The 20,346-nt window shown below is 39.6% G+C and overlaps 1 protein-coding gene across 3 annotated transcripts in view; it reads right to left on the reverse strand.

Moving 5' to 3' along the window:
- Window positions 1–384: 384 nt before the first annotated feature.
- The window catches only part of nlgn3a (neuroligin 3a), a 238,617-nt gene continuing 218,655 nt past the window's right edge, over window positions 385–20,346 (reverse strand). For all 3 annotated transcript variants that reach the window (XM_056265197.1, XM_056265196.1, XM_056265195.1), the window contains one exon: window positions 385–1,518. In XM_056265197.1, coding sequence (XP_056121172.1) covers window positions 666–1,518 — 853 coding nt within the window. In that variant the 3' untranslated portion in view covers window positions 385–665. The remainder of the gene's footprint in view (window positions 1,519–20,346) is intronic.

Consider the following 20,346-nt stretch of genomic DNA (forward strand, 5'->3'; position numbering starts at 1 on the left):
CAAGAAGAAAAAAAGTAAAAACCACATGTGAGGTTATGCAACTGGAAAATTAGTTGCAGTTACCGTTTCAATCCACCGGTTTCCATATTAGTCATCTGTCTCAGGCTTCCTAAAATCCAACCACTCAAGTCAGATCACTATGTTCCACACAAACTCATCTCAGGGAAAGATCGTCAAATTAAGAGAAAACAGCTCTTTATAAGGCATTGAAAAGAAATCGAAAAGCAAAGCAAACAATATTATGCAGATGTCACCTTAGAGGCCACAGTTTTGAAACGTGTTTCCCACAAAAGACTGTGATGGGAAATAAAATGCACTTTCCTTTTTTTTTTTTTTTTTTTTTGTTATTTATTCAAGAAAAAAAATCGATCACCCCATTCGCCCGTTTCTGTTTAGAAAGGCGTTTTTTTTCTTTTCTTTTAAAACGATGATTAGAAAAAATACTGCTTGAAACGCTCGTCCCTTTTCGAAGGAAAGAGAGCAGTTCTGTTTTGGCAGGTTTGCACAACTTGACATCTGGAAAGAACTTGTCACTGCTTTTTGCAAAAGTCTATTCAAATCATTTTGTTTCTGTCATCATCCTGAATCCCCTTCTCTCGCTGTGACGCTTTCATTAAAACCAATGACTTTTCCCCCATCCCTCCCTTTGCTGGATCTCCATAAAGCTATACACGCGTGGTGGAGTGGGAATGTGGCAGGCCGGTGGAGTTGAAGCCGGCTGTGAAGGTGTTGTACGGATGTAGGTTCGGCATGCCCACTAGCGAGTTGGGGATCATGGTTATGGTGTTTGGCGTCATGAGCGGGATATCGTCAGGCGAGCGCCGCAGAGTCAGCGTGTAGTCGGGAAGTGAAGCGAGCCGCAGCGGGTCACCGGGAGGTCCTGCGTCGCACTCGTGGTGTGTCTGGTTCACCTGCAAAGACATGATCTCCTCTTCAGGGCCGTGGCGGTTCACGTCATTGGCGGTGGTGGCTCGTGGTGAGCTGGGTTGTGGGTGCTGTTCCTGCCGGCGCTTATCCTTGCGGTAGTACAGAGCGGCAAACGCCAGAACATTGAGGAACAGCAGTGAAGCTCCTACTGCGATGGTTACGCTCAGCTCGGTGGAATAATCCCGTGGGTTCTCCACCACCAGAGGGCCTGGTTCCTCTTCCCCGTTCCATTGTTCCTTCCCACTCTCGCTGTTGTACGCTGGAGACATTGGTGGCCGCTTGGTGTTGAACGGCCAGGCTTTGCCATTGGGACGTTTGGTGGACAGGGAATTCTGAGTCGTCTCGGGTGGTGGCACTTTGGTGGTGGTGGAGGTGTAGTGGAACATGTCGTGCAGGTTGTACAGATGAGGGACCAGGTGCTTCCAGAATGCCACTTTGGTGGCACGGTAGTGATCACGGACTCGTGGCTTTAGGCCAATGTGCAGGTACAGCTGATCTTGGGGATTGTATTTGGACCAAGCCACCTCTTCAAAACGATTGGCCTTAGTATGGATAAACTTGGTATCCTGAGGCACTGGTTTGTTGGGATCTCTGCAAAACAAATAAAAGCTAAATTAATAAATGGCACTGAGATGGTTTTTAATTTAAGGCATGGTTGCTAGAATTTAAGGAATAGTTCCAAACCCATATTATTATTTTTTTCATGGAATGCAAAATAAGTTGTTTTGCAGAATGCTTATGGTGCTCTTTTTTTCAGTGAACGCATGCAGTGACTAAGGTACCATTAAGTCTTTTTGCTTGTTCTTGCATCGTAAATCTCTTGACAAACTAAAAGACATAAATGACATTTGTATGTATTCTAAATTAAAGATATAGATTGTACTGAATGTCAGCTTGCTTATTTGGCTCAAGATAAGGATTCATTAAGTCCACGTGCCATGCAAACAATAACTATGCTTCTAACCACAGGTCGAGAGCTGTCGTTTCAACTACACAACTTTGCGATGCTGTTTGCGAATGTTCGTTGTCCAATGGTTCTGGGAAACACCGACTCATGAACTATGCTGATAAGTGATTACGTTGCACAAGTGCCCAGTACAGGCGGAACCCTTGCGATGTTTTAATGGAACGCCTTAAACCAGGGATGGGCAACTTCGGTCCTGGAGGGCCACAGTCCTACAGAGTTTAGCTCCAACCCTGAAAAAATCATCTGCCTGTAACTTTCTAGTAATCCTGAAGACCTTGATTAGCTTGTTCAGGTGTGTTTGATTAGGGTTGAAGCTAAACTCTGTAGGACAGTGGCCCTCCAGGACCGAAGTTGCCCATCCCTACCTTAAACCCTTGATCACTTGTGGGTAAATTAAGTGCGAGAAATGCGATTTGTTGTTGTGATGTCAAAATCTTGTTGTATTGTGGTCTATGGATCTGCCTGAAATGTACATATGAGTAGACTCGCTCCCTCTGTCAAAGTTGGGGGGTCAAGGGTTTGTCCAAATAAAATTCCCTTGTCCAAAGTTGAATGCACTTCAAAATTGCAGCGGGGATTTCCACGTGGGGAAGTGCTTAGAGAAGTTTGTGAATATATGTCTAAAAGTGGATACTCTATCTCTAAGGCAGGGGTGTCCAATCCTGTTCCCGGAGGGCCAATATCCTCCAGGGTTTCGCTTCAACTCTTATTAAACACACCTGAAGCAGCTAATCAAGGTGTTCAGGATTACTAGAAATTTTCAGGCAAGTGTCTTGGGTAAAATCGCTAAAATCGGCAGGATATTGACCCCTCCAGGAGCAGGATTAGAGGAGTTTTAAGGAGACTGACTCTCTTAGAAAAAGTTGTGTTGGATAAAGTTATCCGCTTCTTAATATCATCATTATCATAGTGTACAATCTTTAACGTTAATGAAAATCAGCATGCTTCATTCTTGTCCACCCTTCCTTTTTATTTTCTCTTTTCAGCGAAACACTACCTTTATTCTTGGTCAGTCTAAGCACGCATAAAGACACAAAGAGGTTGCGCCCTTTCTCAGATCAACCCCTGGAGTTTACGCCAATCAACAAAACAATTTACATCCATAGACATTCCTCATCATAACTGCACTCCTATCGGTCTTGTTGCAACTTCTTGTTGTATAAAGATACCAGGTACTTCTTCCAAATCATAATTTTCTATTTCTCCCTCATGCGACATTACGCTACAGCTCATATCTCTAAGCACCTCTGCCTGCTGGGCTTCACGCATCCTCGGCTCATTCTGTATAAAAAAGAGATGTGCCAGAGGCTTTTAAAGTGAAACAAATGAATAAATCAACAGCTAAGATGTGCTTCAGGATGCAACTTGTTTTTGATAAAACAACAGCAGTGCATCCATTTCGTTAATTGCTTTGGGAAAGCAGTGCAGATTGCATTAACAGCGAGTGTGCTGATAGAAAGTGGACCATATTAATCTGAATGTTAAAGGGGGGATGCTGGCAAAGGCCCTGTGTGTGCGTTGTACTTAGCCTCTGGGGGTCACTGTTTCTCCAACTGGCATTACAAGCTCAATAAGGCAAAGCAAGGTGGGATCCAGCCTCTGTGGCACTAGTGATTTATCGTCTGTTTTCACATATGCCATGTAAATAATCACACATCTACTTATCTTGTAGCTCCAGTAGTGACTATGCTGAATTTTTAAGAGATATTCAAAGTGGTAAAACATACACTATGATATAGCCTAATGAAATACTTGGTTGCAAAACATATGATTTCATCAGAAATACACTTTTGTATGAACATCAATAGAGAAATATGCTTTATGCTGCCACATGGCTTAGTTTAACAACCAGGGGCTAAGAGGGTCATGCTAACCAGCCAAACCTTGACCCCTCATCTGTGATAAAATACCGCAAGATAAGGCTGTACCAATAGTGCAGACTTGATCTAATAAAGAGACAACCATGATATAAACGGTAACAGGTAACAGGTAGGATGGTCCCTGTCACTAATGTTCTGTAACTCACAGTGCATGACAAGTGACGACAAGTCAAGAAAGATGTTGTTTAATATTGTCTGCCAGTGGTTCTGAAACCTTTTAAGCCAAGTACTACTTTTGCATTATCTGAGCAAGAGTCCTATCAGAAAATACACATACAACCTATAAAAACATTCGGAAAGGAAAACATTGTAATTCTATGTGTTATTTTTCAAATGTTGCAGTTCAATTCAAACACATTAATATTAAATAGATTTTAAAATTTGATCGTAAAACTTCCCCCGTATGTCTAGAACTGCTCTGACAAAGTGGTTTGGTTATATTATCAAAATCATGTTTGAAACATTGTGCTTGACCTGAATGAAATCGAGCATCTTAATGCCGCTCCAGACTCAGGATAAACAGGACAATTTCTGGCCTTTTGTTGTCTGCACTGCAGAATTCCTCTCTTGTGCAGTATTACATTGTTATGTGCGCACCGATCGGCCGCTAGAGCAGCTACAACTCTTGGATTGCAGAAGAGTCTTAGATGCACAAAGCTATATTAAAATTTAGGGGTGTAGTGGTACGTATTCGTCACCGTACAGACGTCACGGTACGATGCATACAGTCAGACAACCAATACAGTGAGTCACAGGCGATCCACACTCCAATTCAGAAGGGGGCATGCGGTAATGCAACGCTGTTTGCTAACCACCACATAAAGAAAAAGAGCAGAAGAAGTTGATGATCTACATATCAACCCAAAACAAGAGTTCAGATGGCCCTCAAGAGCTTGCTAGAAGCCTATACGCTGAGTTTCAATTATTTTTTTGTGATGCGCTCCACAAACTTCACAGAAAGGACACCGGGATGACAGAAAGCGGCATCCTGTTTTTTCTTTATTTTACAAAAGCACAATTTTTTGTTTTATTGTGAGTGTATACAGATAAAAACAGACTATTTACAGTTTGTACAGAATGATGTCTTACTCTTGTCTCTATGACATAAATGACGGAGTATTTTATGTTGTGTCCGCTCTTATAATGAGACAAAATCATTTGGCATTGTGCCGATTTGTGTCGTGGAAGTCTCACTACAGTCCAGTGATGAAATATGCATGTCCTGGAAATGAGAGAAAAACTCAGGTGCCGCTTCACTCACTCTCTCCTCGTGGAAAGGTGAAGTAGACTCAGATGTAGATGGGACTTTTTCTCCTTCTCGCTCATCTTTCCGTGATTTCATGAAAAAGTTTAATATTGAAGTTTGTGCATCCGGGATTGTCACCACATGTTAATAAACTCACACACAAAGGAAAGGACTTATATATAAATTAAAAAAAATGATACGTGTCGTGTTTAGCGTGTCATGTACAACCGATTGGAAAGCCACTGGTCTATGCTGTGACACCTGTCCAAAAGAGCATGTGCATCTGAGAGGACAGAAAAACCGAGCTTTAAAGAGAAATCACACACTTTCATGTTTTTTGTGCTCCCCCCCCCTCCCTTGTCTGAGGTAAATGGAAATAGGTTGAATGTCAGCTCAGCAGCCGATAAATAACTGGTTTTATTAGGCTGGTAATGATCCCCAATGAATATTGGCAGCCGGAGCATGATGACTTTGTAGCTGAATATCAGTAATTAAGTTTCAAAGAAGCAGGCAGCAGAGGTAAGGTCATATTGATCTGCCACGGCGCAACATGCCAGAGAACAGGACATCAATGAATCCGCATCCGCGCAGCATATATGAATTCCTGCTGCGTGGCATGCAAGTCGCAGTCGGTGTACCTGGGGCATTCGCAGTTAATAGGAAACGCTAGCATCTCAATATCACCATGCATTCTCATAATTGTCAATCAAGCAGTTTGCATGACACAGCATACTTGTGCAGAGGCTGGGTTTGCAATGCCACTGACTGGGGATTGGAGGTCAGTTGTGATGCTTTGTATGTGTTCGCCGAGTCTATTGATCTGCAGCGATGACATATTTTGTGTGGGTGTTTCACACGTAAGGGTTTAGCTCGAGATATACTGTGTTGATGTATGTGAGGATTGAATAATTAGTGATGTTGGCCTTTAGAATTAGCACTCACACTTAAAGGGGTCATGAAATGCATTTTCAGATATTTTATGTCTTTTATGTCTATTAATGATATTTTCAGGCAGACTGTCAGCACTATTAATTGCAGGTGATCAAATAAGATTCCCGTGGTTTCCGTCCCCTGTTTTGACGTTATCATTGCGTGTCGCATTTAGAGTGATGCAAAAGACAATTTGAAATCTGATTTGAGCAGCCAGCCGTTATATTTCTGGAGGTTAGCAAATGAAGTTTGCATCAAAAAAAGTTCAAATATTTGTGATCTGATCATCCACCATAATGTGGTTGCTATTAACATCTCATACGTCTGTAAACGACTGACGCATTTGTATGACATTTCAAAGTGCTCCGTTATCAGAACCACAGTGAAGAATGAAACCATATCTGTACCGGCTGGGCTCGATCGATACAGAATAGAACGGTGAAGCAACGAGAGCGGTTTGGCCCGACTGTGAAAAAAAGCAGCTTTTGTCTACATTAAGGTTACAGTAAAAAATGTCAGATGGTCTTACTCGTCTTTACATACGCATGTTAAAGGAGAACTCCGACGCAAAATGAACCTTTGGTCTAATAAAACATTGGTACCTAGTCAACCGTTCTCTGAGATTTGTTTTCATGATAATCGAATGTAAAGAGTTTTATCTCTAAAAACTGTTTAGCGTATAACGCTAGTAATGGGGGCATATAATAAGTAAAAAGAAATCGCTAGTTTATACCACTAACAAGGCTCAAAATACCCCCACACGAACACAGTAACATAATGAGGGTCCCTACATGCAAAACGAAGCATTGAGAACTTTGTAAGTGTACATACCGTTTAATAAGAAGATAAAGATAAAGACAGTCCACTTCGTGTATACAGGCAGGAGCCATCTTTGAAAAACAGTCTCGACTAATCAAACCACAAACGACGTGCTAAGTAGGGGTGTAACGATATTTGAACCGAACCGAAAAACCGCGATACACCACCCACGATACGTATCGCGATACTCTCATGGCGAACCGAACACGCCCCGCCCCCTGCTGCCCCGCCCCCTGCTAACCCGCTCAGCCCCGGCTCATTGCACCTCATGTGTTATGTGTACACAACGAATACAGGGCTGTTGCCTAACCACCATTAACCACATATAATCGCAATAAGCTCAGTGTTTTGTTACTTTTGATAATAAGCAAGGTGTAATCTTTCAAATTATGTCTATTTGATCATGAAATGCAAACAATAAATGCCGTTTTGGCGCTCTTAGATGTGGCGTGACAGATATCACTGTATGAGCGCGATCATCTCTTCCTCAGTTACAGAATAAACATGAATGGACACCCGAAGGTATGTTGAAAGATACAGTATACTTACTGAAAGGCATCATAAACACTCAATCAGTGTTTGTTTCAACAGCGGAAATATGTCAATAATACGCTTAGTTTTTCACATAGCTTTATATTTACCTCAGGCAAGTCATTCAGTGTCCACAGCTTGCTGGTTTGCTAACTCTTTCACTAAATAAATGCTATATATTAGCCTGTATATTATATTTTACTTAACCTGTTTATGATATCTTGATTATTTAATGTATGTTTAAAATAGTTGTCATGAAAATAACAGCAACTGTGTAAATTATTATATAACAATAACAAATTAGAGTAAAAACATGTTAATGCAAAAATTGCCTTATGTGCAGTTTACATGTTTTCATACAATTTGTTATTTGAGTGTTGATTATTATTATATCATTTAGGCTAAAAGTCTAGGCTCTGTTGTTAAGCTTTATTGTTATAGTAATGTGCAAGTAAGGGCTGTAGTTTACAGCATTAGCAGATAATTTTGTTATCCTTGAGAAACGTTTTCTTGTAATTGAATTAATTTAAAGACAAGGACACAATTTGTTCATTAAAGCACTGTTTAATAAAAAATAAAAGCATTTTTAGCTTTCTAAACCCCCCCACCCCACCGAAATGAACCGAACCGAACCGAACCGAGACCTCAAAACCGTGGGACGAACCGAACCGTCAGGTTTGTGTATCGTTACACCCCTAGTGCTAAGTGAGCTGAACTGTATGAATGGCGTTCGTGGTTTGATTAGTCGAGACTGTTTTTCAAAGATGGCTCCTGTCTGTATACACGAAGTGGACTGTCTTTATCTTTATCTTCTTATTAAACGGTCTGTACACTTACAAAGTTCTCAATGCTTCGTTTTGCATGTAGGGACCCTCATTATGTTACTGTGTTCGTGTGGGGCTATTTTGAGCCTTGTTAGTGGTATTAACTAGCGATTTCTTTTTACTTATTAAATGCCCCCATTACTAGCGTTATACGCTAAACAGTTTTTAGAGATAAAACTCTTTACATTCGATTATCATGAAAACAAATCTCAGAGAACGGTTGACTAGGTACCAATGTTTTATTAGACCAAAGGTTCATTTTGCGCCGGAGTTCTCCTTTAAGGGGGATGTTGAGGAAATCACAAAGAGAGGAATTTCACTTAAAGTTGTGAAGTAATGGAAGTAGCGACTGATCTTTTCTTACAGTACGTACATCTGAGTGAAACAGATTATTTAAAAATAATAAATGCTGGGAGCTTGATCTTATCCACCCGTTGTTGGATGGAGGCGTATGTGAACGCGAGCTTGCAGATGATAAGAGAGAAACCGGGATGTTTTTCCTGATAACCAATCACATTATAGCCTTGACATCATTGAATCGCAGTCAAGGTTGTACGGCCGTCAATCATGCTTGTGAATATTAGAGAAAGGAATGAGAAGTGCCGTACACTGAATCTTACATTCTTATAAAACCGCATTTTTAGTTGAAAACTCCAAGAATAGATAAATCCAAAATGAACAATTAGGGTAAAACCTATTGCAGATAGTGATTAGCTGTTTCCATACAAAAGCAGTTAATTCAGGGTACTGAAGCCTCTTCTCCATTGACATCCTTTAAAAAGGCCTCTGGTCTCCTTGCCAGTGCACTGCAGGGTTATGCTTCTCTTTGTTAACCTTGAAGGCTCCCTGAGGGAAGGGACTCTGATATAAGGCAGCGTGAGTCATTCAGTGTTTGTGAAGTCTCATTTATCCTGCAGTTATGGCTGTTTATACTTAGTATATGTTTTGGTTATGTTACCGACCTCTTGCATGTTTTGCCTGTCAGTTTGGATTTGTTCGGACCAGTGTAATTTTAGTTTAATTGAGATACTATTATACACTGAAAAAAAGTATAAACTCAACACTTTTGTTTTTGCCCCAATTTTCTCATGAGCTGAACTCAAAGATCTAAGACCTTTTCCATGTACACAAAAAGGCCTATTTCTCTCAAATATTGTTTACAAATCTGTCTAAATTTGTGTTAGTGAGCACTTCTCCTTTGCCGAGATAATCCATCCACCTCACAGGTGTGGCACATCAAGATGCTGATTAGACAGCATGATTATTGCACAGGTGTGCCTTAGGGCTGGCCACAATAAAAGGCCACTCTAAAATGTACAGTTTTACTGTATTGGGGGGTCCAAAAACCAGTCAGTATTTGGTGTGACCACCATTTGCCTCACACAGTGCAACACATCTCCTTCGCATAGAGTTGATCAGGTTGTTGATTGTGGCCTGTGGAATGTTTGTCCACTCCTCTTCAATGGCTGTGCGAAGTTGCTGGATATTGGCAGGACCTGGAACACGCTGTCGTATACGCCGATCCAGAGCATCCCAAACATGCTCAATGCGTGACATGTCCGGTGAGTATGCTGGCCATGCGAGAACTGGGATGTTGTCAGCTTCCAGGAATTGTGTACAGATCCTTGCAACATGGGGCTGTGCATTATCATGCTGCAACATGAGGTGATGGTCGTGAATGAATGGCACAACAATGGGCCTCAGGATCTCGTCACGGTATCTCTGTGCATTCAAAATGCCATCAATAAAATGCACCTGTGTCCGTCGTCCATAACATACGCCTGCCCATACCATAACCCCACCGCCACCATGGGCCACTCGATCCACAACTGCTCACCCACACGACGCCATACACGCTGTCTGCCATCTGCCCTGTACAGTGAAAACTGGGATTCATCCGTGAAGAGAACACCTCTCCAAAGTGCCAGACACCATCGAATGTGAGCATTTGCCCACTCAAGTCGGTTACGACGACGAACTGCAGTCAGGTCGAGACCCAGATGAGGACGACGAGCATGCAGATGAGCTTCCCTGAGACGGTTTCTGACAGTTTGTGCAGAAATTGTTTGGTTATGCAAACCGATTGTTGCAGCAGCTGTCCAGGTGGCTGGTCTCAGACGATCTTGGAGGTGAAGATGCTGGATGTGTCTGGATGCAGTCACCATGCCAATTGCACGCTCCCTCAAAACTTGCGACATCTATGGCTTTGTGCTGTGTGATAAAACTGCACATTTTAGAGTGGCCTTTAGTTGTGGCCAGCCCTAAGGCACACCTGTGCAATAATCATGCCGTCTAATCAGCATCTTGATGTGCCACACCTGTGAGGTGGATGGAGCATCTCGGCAAAGGAGAAGTGCTCACTAACACAGATTTAGACAGATTTGTGAAAAATATTTGAGAGAAATGGGCCTTTTCTGTACATGGAAAAAGTCTTAGATCTTTGAGTTCAGCTCATAAAAAATGGGGGCAAAAACAAAAGTGTTGCGTTTATAATTTTGTTCAGTGTAGTTTTTATTAACTATTTCCCCACCATTGACGTAATTTTCCGGCTTTCCGTGTTTTCACTGTTATACGTTAGGGGGCGCTATTACGCATCTTCAGAAAGATTACAGAATCTCCTGATCAAAACACAGGCGAAGAAGAAGCAGAAAGAAGCGATATCATAAGTAAGCATATGCATATGTAAAATAACGTGATCATCAACATTAAACAGCATATACCTGTAAATCAAAACTGCCTGATGTTACTGAATGAAATGCTGACCCGAGACAAGGTATAGGACTGTGAAGCTTTGAGGGTGTTGATGGACTCATTCTACTTCATCTGTGTTTTGATCATCGTTCTGAATCCGATCCAGATGTGGTCTTTGACAAAAATGTGTTTTTCTCAGCTTTTTGCTCAAAATGTTCCTTTTTTATGAAACTTACCCACATTCAAGTGTTGATAAAAAAAATAATGCATGAAGCTAGAAAAAAAAAAACGGGTTCTTTTGTTTAAAATCAGAGACACTGTTCTTTCTTTTGCTATATTGTATGTTCAGATATTCATACAATGAAATATTCTGGGGGCCATGAAACGTTTGTAAAAATGATAAAAATGCTGGTTGTGGCTGGCAACTTTTTTCAAAAACGCTGGTGGGGAAAGAGTTCATATTTTGACTTTTTTCCAAAATATATTTATATAGTTTTTAAGTTAAGCCAAGTAAAAAATATTATGTGATATGATAAAAAAATGTATTTTATTTTATTTCAGTTAAAAATGATTTCAATAAAATAAGACACGATTTTCTATGGTTTTAGTTAAATAATAATAACCCTGAATTTTGACCATGGCCCGTTGTATGACTACTCTTTCGGATATTGGAATGTAACTTTGTATGTTTTTAATAAACTTCTGCTTAAGGAATAGAAAACCCAGAGTCCAGTTCAGTGTTTTTGTTACGGTAACCATGTTAATATCAATAATTTATATCAATAATGAGTGTTTTCATTCCCCAGTGAACAAGCTGGTGCCCCGATCATCCCACTAACCTACAGTCTGCGTTGAGTGTGTGCAGATGGAGGCAGTGAATTAGCTGACAGTGTTCTGTCAGGTCGCCCAGTCAAATGGGTTCCTAAACCGCTCGAATGTTTCTGCGGTTCAGGCCACTTGGGCTTGCCCAGTGAAGCAGTACTTCAGCCTCTATCAGCGCTGCTCATTCAGATCTCAGGCCCTGAGAGGAAACGACTCGACGACCATTGAGCTTCTGAAACTAGAATGAACTTACTAAACACCACCTTAACACCGAAGGGAGAGGTCTGTCTGAAGATATTTCCGTCAAACAATGCATCCTTAGCAGTGCAATAGTAGCAAATAAAGTCTGGACAAAATTCCACTGTTAATGGTCATTTAATTAGTATTTTAATTAGTAGTGCTTGCTAAGGCTCATTGTTCATACTTCTAAACCCTGCAGGATTAAACTTTAGTGCTTGCGTTGTACCATTTCCCCTTTATATATGCAAATTAATGTAACCTTAAATCATGTTTTGTTTTGATTTTTTTGAGGAGAGGTGAGCTAGGGATCAGTGATCAGTCTTATTTTTACTTGACAAACAATAAATTGGACAAAAAAAAATGCAGTCTATCTATAGAGGCCAGAATGTATACACTATAAAAAATATTTTAGCAATTTAGTTATTTCAACTTATTTTTTTGTGTAGAGATAACTAGATTGTCCAGACAACAAGAAATTTGAAGTTTTCTTGTCCTCAACTTATCGAAATAAGTTAGTTAAACTAAAAAAAAACATGCAAAAAGATAACACAAAATAATGAGTTAAGTTTTTTTTACAGTGTAGAAGCTTGTTTCCACTAGGGCTGGGCGATATGGAGCAAAAATATATATCTCGATATATTTTGTTATATCTCGATATTCGATATATATCTCGATATCTTTACAGGAAAATGGATGTGAATAGAAAATTAATTTTCCATAACAGAATGTAACCAAATGAGACAATTCAAGGCAGAACGCACTATGGAAGTTCAATTAATGAATACAATTCAGAGTCATTGTTATTTGATGCTTAAGAAACTTAAAACCTGGTTGTTTGTGGTACAGTGTCCGTGATTAGTTGTGAAATCTTGCATAAATTGAATCTTATTTTATCCTCCATATGAAAGTTTATGTGCTCGAATTATTTCTTTTTATCCTCCATATGAAAGTTTATGTGCTCGAATTATTTCTTTTTATTAAACAATAGTTTAAAACAAGACGTTTGCAGTAGCCTACTGGTTACTGGAGTCCATTAATCGAACTTCATGCCTCTTATATAGTAATTATATATTGTAGTATGTAGGCTACCAATTTACTAATGCATTTAATGCTCACACTCGGTCTCTCTCGTGCTCTGTCGCTCGCGCGCAGACACACTCGGAGTTCTGTAGCCTCCGGGCTGGTTGCGGATGAGACAATTGTTGAATGAGACAACACGCGAGGTGAGGAGGAACAAAAGCAAGGAGGCGGGGGCGAGCACAGCACAGAGAAGGCAAACAAGCAAAGTGGCGAAATCAGGATTAAATATAAACAATATATCGATATATATACGATATGTCAAAATCCATATCGTGTTTAAAAAATATCTCGATATATTTTAAATATCGAGATATTGCCCACCCCTAGTTTCCACCACAAAATAAAAAATCCAAAAAGTAATTGCGACTTTTTATCTCACAACTTTTTATCTCAGAATTGCGGATTATAAAGTCGCAATTGCAAGTTATAAAGTCAGAATTGCGTGATATAAAGTCGCAATTGGGTGTTATAAAGTCAGAATTGTGAGATATAAACTCGCAATTGTGAGAAATAAACTAGCAATTTTGACTTTTTTTCCTAAGATTTGGACTTTATAACTTGCGAGTGAGTTTATATCTCACAATTCTGAGAAAAGAGATATAAACTCGCAATTGCGCGAAAATTTTATAGAATAAAACATTTTAAAAGACAATTGCGACTTTATATCACACAATTCTGACTTTATATCTTTCAATTCTGAGAAATAAAGTCCGAATTTTGAAATATAAACTCGCAATTGTGAGATAAAAAGTGGCAATTATCTTTTAAAATGTTTTATTCTGAGGCGGATACAAGCTTCCATAAGAATGCCATAGAGACTAGATATAGCAGGATCTATTGACTTGAGCCAGTAAGCCACGACATTGAAACAATTGAAAAACTCACCTTTACATACATGAATACATACATATATAAAGAAAGAGATGGTGTTGCTCTTGGAAAAATGCATGCAAAATAAATGAAAAAATGCATAAAAAAATAAATATGAATAGAGAAAGGTCTTTTTTTATAGAAAGGTCTTTTCACAGCAGAATAAATCTAATGAATTTGACAAGGTGAAAACGAGTCTTGAGTTAATTCGATGGGGCTGCATTGGTTATTCATCAGTCTAATTGGCACCGCTTGGATGATTGTGGACATAGAGACGCCAAATCCGATGGAGCATCATAAAAGCCTCTGTTTCCACTTCAGTGTTTTAGAGAACTTTGGTCAGGGTCACTTATTTCAATGAAAACACCATCTTCAACTGAATACCATTGATTCCAACTTAAGGTAGTGTATGTACTTTTAATTTTAAAGTTTTCTATCTAGAAGTTATTTATAAGTACACGAGGTAGTGTGCACTGATTTGTGTGGTTTTTCATCTTACGGTACATTTCAAGGTCCACACACATCTGGCTTTGCTTTTGAAAGATGCAGTGTTACATTTAGAGTTTTTCTTATCTTTCATTGCTGTTCTCAAGGTCAGTAGATAGAATGTACAACATAAAACAGCATGACGGAGAGAGAGAGAGAGAGAGATAGAGAGAGAAAATACTTTCAAAGAACCTTACTGTTAAGGCAAAACATTTAAACTTCTGTTGTTTAAAGTATTTTTCAGATACACAGTGGCTGGGTCTCGTTTAACTCCACATTACTTTCTCAATTCCTCACCGAACAAGAACAAATATAATTATTGTTATTTGATAAGGCTGCAAAAAAATGTAGCCTTATCTGTATCCTAAAAATGTATCCTAAAAATGTAGCCTACATTTTCGCTGTGGGCGAAAATGCCTTGTTGATGCTAGAGAAATAATTCTGAGAAATACAAGCTCCCCCTTCCATGTGAAGCGCTTTGAGTGCCTAGAAAAGCGCTATATAAATGTAATGAATTATTATTATTATTATTAGAGGTCAGAGGAGAATGGGCCGACTGATTCAAGCTGATAGAAGAGCAACTTTGACTGAAATAACCACTCGTTACAACCGAGGTATGCAGCAAAGCATTTGTGAAGCCACAACACGCACAACCTTGAGGCGGATGGGCTACAACAGCAGAAGACCCTACCGGGTACCACTCTTTTTCCTAATTGTAGTGGAGATGAGGCTACAATTTGCAAGAGCTCACAAAAATTGGACAGTTGAAGACTGAACAAATGTTGCCTGGTCTGATGAGTCTCCATTTCTGTTGAGACATTCAGATGGAATAGTCAGAATTTGGCATAAACAGAATGAGAACATGGATCCATCATGTCTTGTTACCACTGTGCAGGCTGGTGGTGGTGGTGTAATGGTGTGGGGGATATTTTCTTGGCACACTTTAGGCCCCTTAGTGCCAATTGGGCATTGTTTAAATGCCACGGCCTACCTGAGCATTGTTTCTGACCATGTCCATCCCTTTATGGCCACCATGTACCCATCCTCTGATGGCTACTTCCAGCAGGATAATGCACCATGTCACAAAGCTCGAATGATTTCAAATTGGTTTCTTGAACATGACAATGAGTTCACTGTGCTAAAATGGCCCCCACAGTCACCAGATCTCAACCCAATAGAGCATCTTTGGGATGTGGTGGAACGGGAGCTTCGTGCCCTGGATGTGCATCCCACAAATCTCCATCAACTGCAAGATGCTATCCTATCAATATGGGCCAACATTTCTAAAGAATGCTTTCAGCACCTTGTTGAATCAATGCCACATAGAATTGAGGCAGTTCTGAAGGCGAAATGGAGTCAAACACAGTATTAGTATGGTGTTCCTAATAATCCTTTAGGTGAGTGTATAATCCCTTGTGAAAAAGTACACTTGATTGTATGTACAATGTACAACTTAAGTACGCTTTTAAAAAGTATGCATTGGAAAATGTCAAATTAAATTTTACTTTAAAGTAAATTTTAAATCATCTTCGTGATCAAAATTTAATTTGTTGCAAACTGACCACCGCACAAAATATGAAGTATATCGAAAACTTTAGGAGTCAGCTGTCCACGGCAATCCTAAACCTGTACCAATACAAAAACACATTTGGCAAAATATCATCTAATCATTGTTATTGACAAACTCTGAGAAAATATAGAGATATCATTTTTTTTTTGTCAATATCCCACACCACTAGCAATCAACACTTTTTAAAAAGTGTATATTAATTAATTTATTTTAAAAATTAGAATCAAATACTAAACCATTACACACACACAAAAAAACATTCTTGAAATGTATTAGCACCTCTACATCACTGTCAGCGAGATTTTCCGTCAGTAAGCCAAAAAGAAGGCAATGCTTCTGAAGCAATATGGGTAGCTGGAGGACACAGGCCCCTGTGCACTCTTCATTATGACTGCTATTGATCGGGTGAGTGATGGTCAACATGTGTCCTGACTGCTGTCCGGCACTGATCTCTCGCTCTCCTCTGATGGTGCTCATTACATTCGACGTGCAGCACGGCCTCTTCATCATGATCCTGCGCCGCTTCCTTAGCTTTTCTAAAGTAAATCTGCATATCTCAGAGATATAGTCAAGTCGCCTTCATTTATATAGCGCTTTTAACAACATAGATTGTTTCAAAGCAGCTTTACAGTGATAACAGGAAATTACAGTAACAGAATTTGTTTTGGCTTTACAGCAGCTCTAGAATAAAGTTATTGTCCAGCTAAAGTTAGTTTTGATTGATTGTTTCACTTCGGTTGTAAAGATCATTAGTTATCAACTTAGGGGCCGCTAACACAACACCGTTCTAACAGAAAACACTCAATGCACTCCGGCGCGCTCAATCACACAAAACAGTGCCTGGTGGCTCGAGAACGCAAACCTTGAAATAGATTCCAAGGTGCAAGCCTTGAAAATGAATATATATATATATATATACAGCAGGGGTTCTCAAATGGTCCTCAAGTTCCACTTTCCAGCTGAGTTTATCTCCAACCCTAATCAAACACACCTGAACAAGCCAATCAGGGTCTTCAGGATTAATAGAAGGTTGCAAGTAGCTGAGTTTAATCAGGGTTGGAGGTAAACTCTGCAGGAAAGTGGATCTCAAGGGCCCGAGCTGAGAACCCCTGTCCTACAGAATCAAGTGCTAGACTTAATTGAGAGCTCTGTGAGACTGTTACACAAACGGAACACAATCCCTTTTAATTCCCGAGTGGACTCGCAGTTGTCTAAGAAAAGACAAAACAAGCGGACGCGGGAAGCAATTTATCTCACGGCCTCAGAAAGAGATTGGCCTGGCCTTGGGTGCAGGGTCAACTGATGTTCAAAAGACTGTTTTCGTCTGGGTGTAGCGCTAGGGGAAACTGCTCATTAACATGCAGCATTGAAATTATTATTTTTGTTGCCACAATCACGAGGCAGATACGACAAGACAGTGCGAGTTAATGAGCATCTGCTTGCCATTCAGATGAGGTACAGGCAACAGAATTTCAATAAGACAGATGTCAATATAAATTCGTCGATAAAACACGAAATGCAGGCGGTGTCAAATCATTGAGCGATTACAGTCGAGCTGGCATGTGCGCAGCTAAATCTTATTTATTAATCATGGCTTATTGATTATTGATTAGTCATGTTTTATTCTTGGGGTGGAATAGCCAATGTCTCCGCAAGGGACAGCATCATGAAAAAACATGGGCTTTTCAAACAGAAATATCTGGATTCATCCCAGCAGGCCTTAGCATTTCTGAGAGTGTCTTGTGTTCTTGTTACAAGAAAGCATGCAGAAAAAAGAGGAGGGCAAAAGGAAAAGCACAACAGTATTCTGCTCAGCGACGTCTGTGGCTCGGCACAGCATGGGCTGTTTGACTGGAGGCTGAACGACACAGGAGAAGAATGCCAAGGAAACAGTCCCTGTCCATCAAATGCTAACGCTACAATCTCTAAAGAAATGCAGACAGCAGCATTCGGGGTCCATTTGTAGCCTGAACAAAGGCGATATGCGCCAACAATTCACTTATCAAGTGTGAAGAAGGTTCTCGGATGCTTTTGTTCTTCTGCAGGACCGATGGCCACTGGTTAACACTTGAGAAATTAATTAGGGTGCTAATTTACTGTTAAAAACCAGCTGAGAAAATGTCTCAAAAGCCTTGGAGATTCGAATTCAATTTAATGGTACTACGTTTGGAAGCATTTTACCGTTATTCTTCCATTTATTTCAGAGCCTAATGATTTTTAATAATTGTTCCATGTGGACTTTTCTTCAAAAAGACTTGTTGGAATATGTAGAGCTGTCAGACTCACAGTCTTAATAATAAAGGTCCTTTATTGGCATCCATCGGTTTCTATGAAGAACCTTTAACATCCATGGAACAATTCCTTTCTACAAAAGGTTCTTTATATTGGAAACAGGTTCTTTAGACTTTTAAAATGTTCATCCAAAAGGGTTCTTTTAAGAACTTTTCACTAGAAGGTTCTATGGAAACGCTACGAAAATTCCTTTTTGGAACCTTTTTTGTATGCTGAAATGCTACACATTAAATTCCTGAACAAATGTTTTTCAGGCTCAACTGAAGTTTTATTAATAATTTAAATGTGTATTTTTTTCTATTAGCCAATAGAGTTGACCACGTAGATTGACCCAAACACATATTGATGAAGTAAATGAGGGGCTCATACTCAGGCATGGCATCCAATAAAGAAACATGTTACTTTGTCACTTCACTTACCCTAGTCTTCAGTCAAACATACCTTTCTACACGGATTTCACAGTTAATGGTTGTTTTTATGTTGTATTCCAACTGCAGGGGGGAAAACACTGCTTGTAAGCACCATGAAGCGGAAAGAAGAGTTTAGCTTTGGGGAATGATACAACAGTTGACATTAAACAGCACAAGCTTAATGTAATGTTCACCCAGTCCACTCTAGGTTCAATATTCACCGTATGCATCCAGCGCAGGTACAAGTGTCCAATTTAGAGCGATGGCAGGGAACGCTATCTAGGTCATCACATGGAGAAGCTGTAAGCACACTTCACATGCTGTAGTGCACATTTGTGGCTGTATCCTCAGATCTAAACCAGAGAGTTTGCTAGTTAAGATGGAAGTAATGATTCGTGCATATTTCATGTGATTGAGAGGTTTATTATCCTTGCATCTAATCCTTTGTTCTGCTAAGCAGTATCCTATATAATCCGCCACACAAATGGAGCAACTCTATGCGCTGTAATATCCGAAACTCAGCACATCAGTACGGCCTGAAACTGACTCTATAATGCCAGTCCTGTTGAGAGCCATTAGATGAATGACTGCAAGAGGATACACTATTTGACATGTAATAAATAATCTCAACATAATAGTATTTCTGAGAGGATGCTTTTAAAATGGGCTGGCTGTTCTACTGTGAGTGATTATTTATGGACAGTGTGTTTTTAAGGCTTGATAGGGCATGGTTTTGTCTTCACGTTAAAATATGTTCAAGACATTGTAAAAATGAAATCTGGAAATTGTGTGCATCGGAAATTAGCTTTGAGGTCATCGATATGGACAATGCACTAATACTGCACATAAACAGGTATATACATTTTCAAATTATAGTCTTTCTCTTATGACAAAACAGACCAAAATAGTGATGACTCATCTTGCAGGCTTGTGTTTATTTTTGTTGTTTTTATCCAATAAAATGTTCTCTAGAAGGAGAATGTTCCCGTTCCCTAAATTGAAAACACCATCTGTTTTCCAAAATCAGTAGGAAGTAGCTAGTGGTGGTTGGTCTGTCTTCAGTTGTGCTCGATTTACTTTTCCAACCATCAAGTGGTTGCAAAAGAAGTTTGGTTTCTTTATTATTTTCATCCATGGCACAAGTCAAGTGTGATTTGATCGGGCCATGGCATTAACTCTTGGCTAGTTAAAAAAAAAAAAAAACGAGCCTTTTTCCTGTTCATTATAGGATATAATGCTGGGTTTTGCCAATTTCATGATTCGATCAGGAATAATGCATGCCAGAGGAAACAATTTTTTTCACATTTAATAGGTGGATATGATAAAAATGTGTTTGTTTTCATGACAGATTCATTCAAACATGCATTAAATAACACATGGCTAACAGTAAAAAATATAAATAAAGTATACTATATTTAGCAAAGTGCTCCAACATAGAGTTATTTTTCTAGCTAACCAACAAGCTTTGGAGTTTGGACATTGAATGGCTTTTCCTAAGGTAAATGTAACATTATGTGACATTGTTCACAAGCTGTTTTATTGACGTGGTTACACGAGACATGATTCGTTTCAGTAAGTTGTACTGTATACCTTCTGATTTTCATTCATGTTTATTTGGTGCCTTAACTAGTTGTAAAGAGTAAAAGATGATCAGTTCACGTGTTACAGCCATCTGTCAGCACACATTAAAGAGCACCAAAACCACATTTACAACATTTGAATTGTGTGATAAAATTGAGAATTTGAAAGCTGAGACTGTTT

This window comes from Rhinichthys klamathensis, unplaced genomic scaffold, assembly GCF_029890125.1.
Source record: "Rhinichthys klamathensis goyatoka isolate OS25496 unplaced genomic scaffold, OSU_Roscu_1.1 h1tg000230l_1, whole genome shotgun sequence".
Lineage (NCBI taxonomy): Eukaryota > Metazoa > Chordata > Actinopteri > Cypriniformes > Leuciscidae > Rhinichthys > Rhinichthys klamathensis.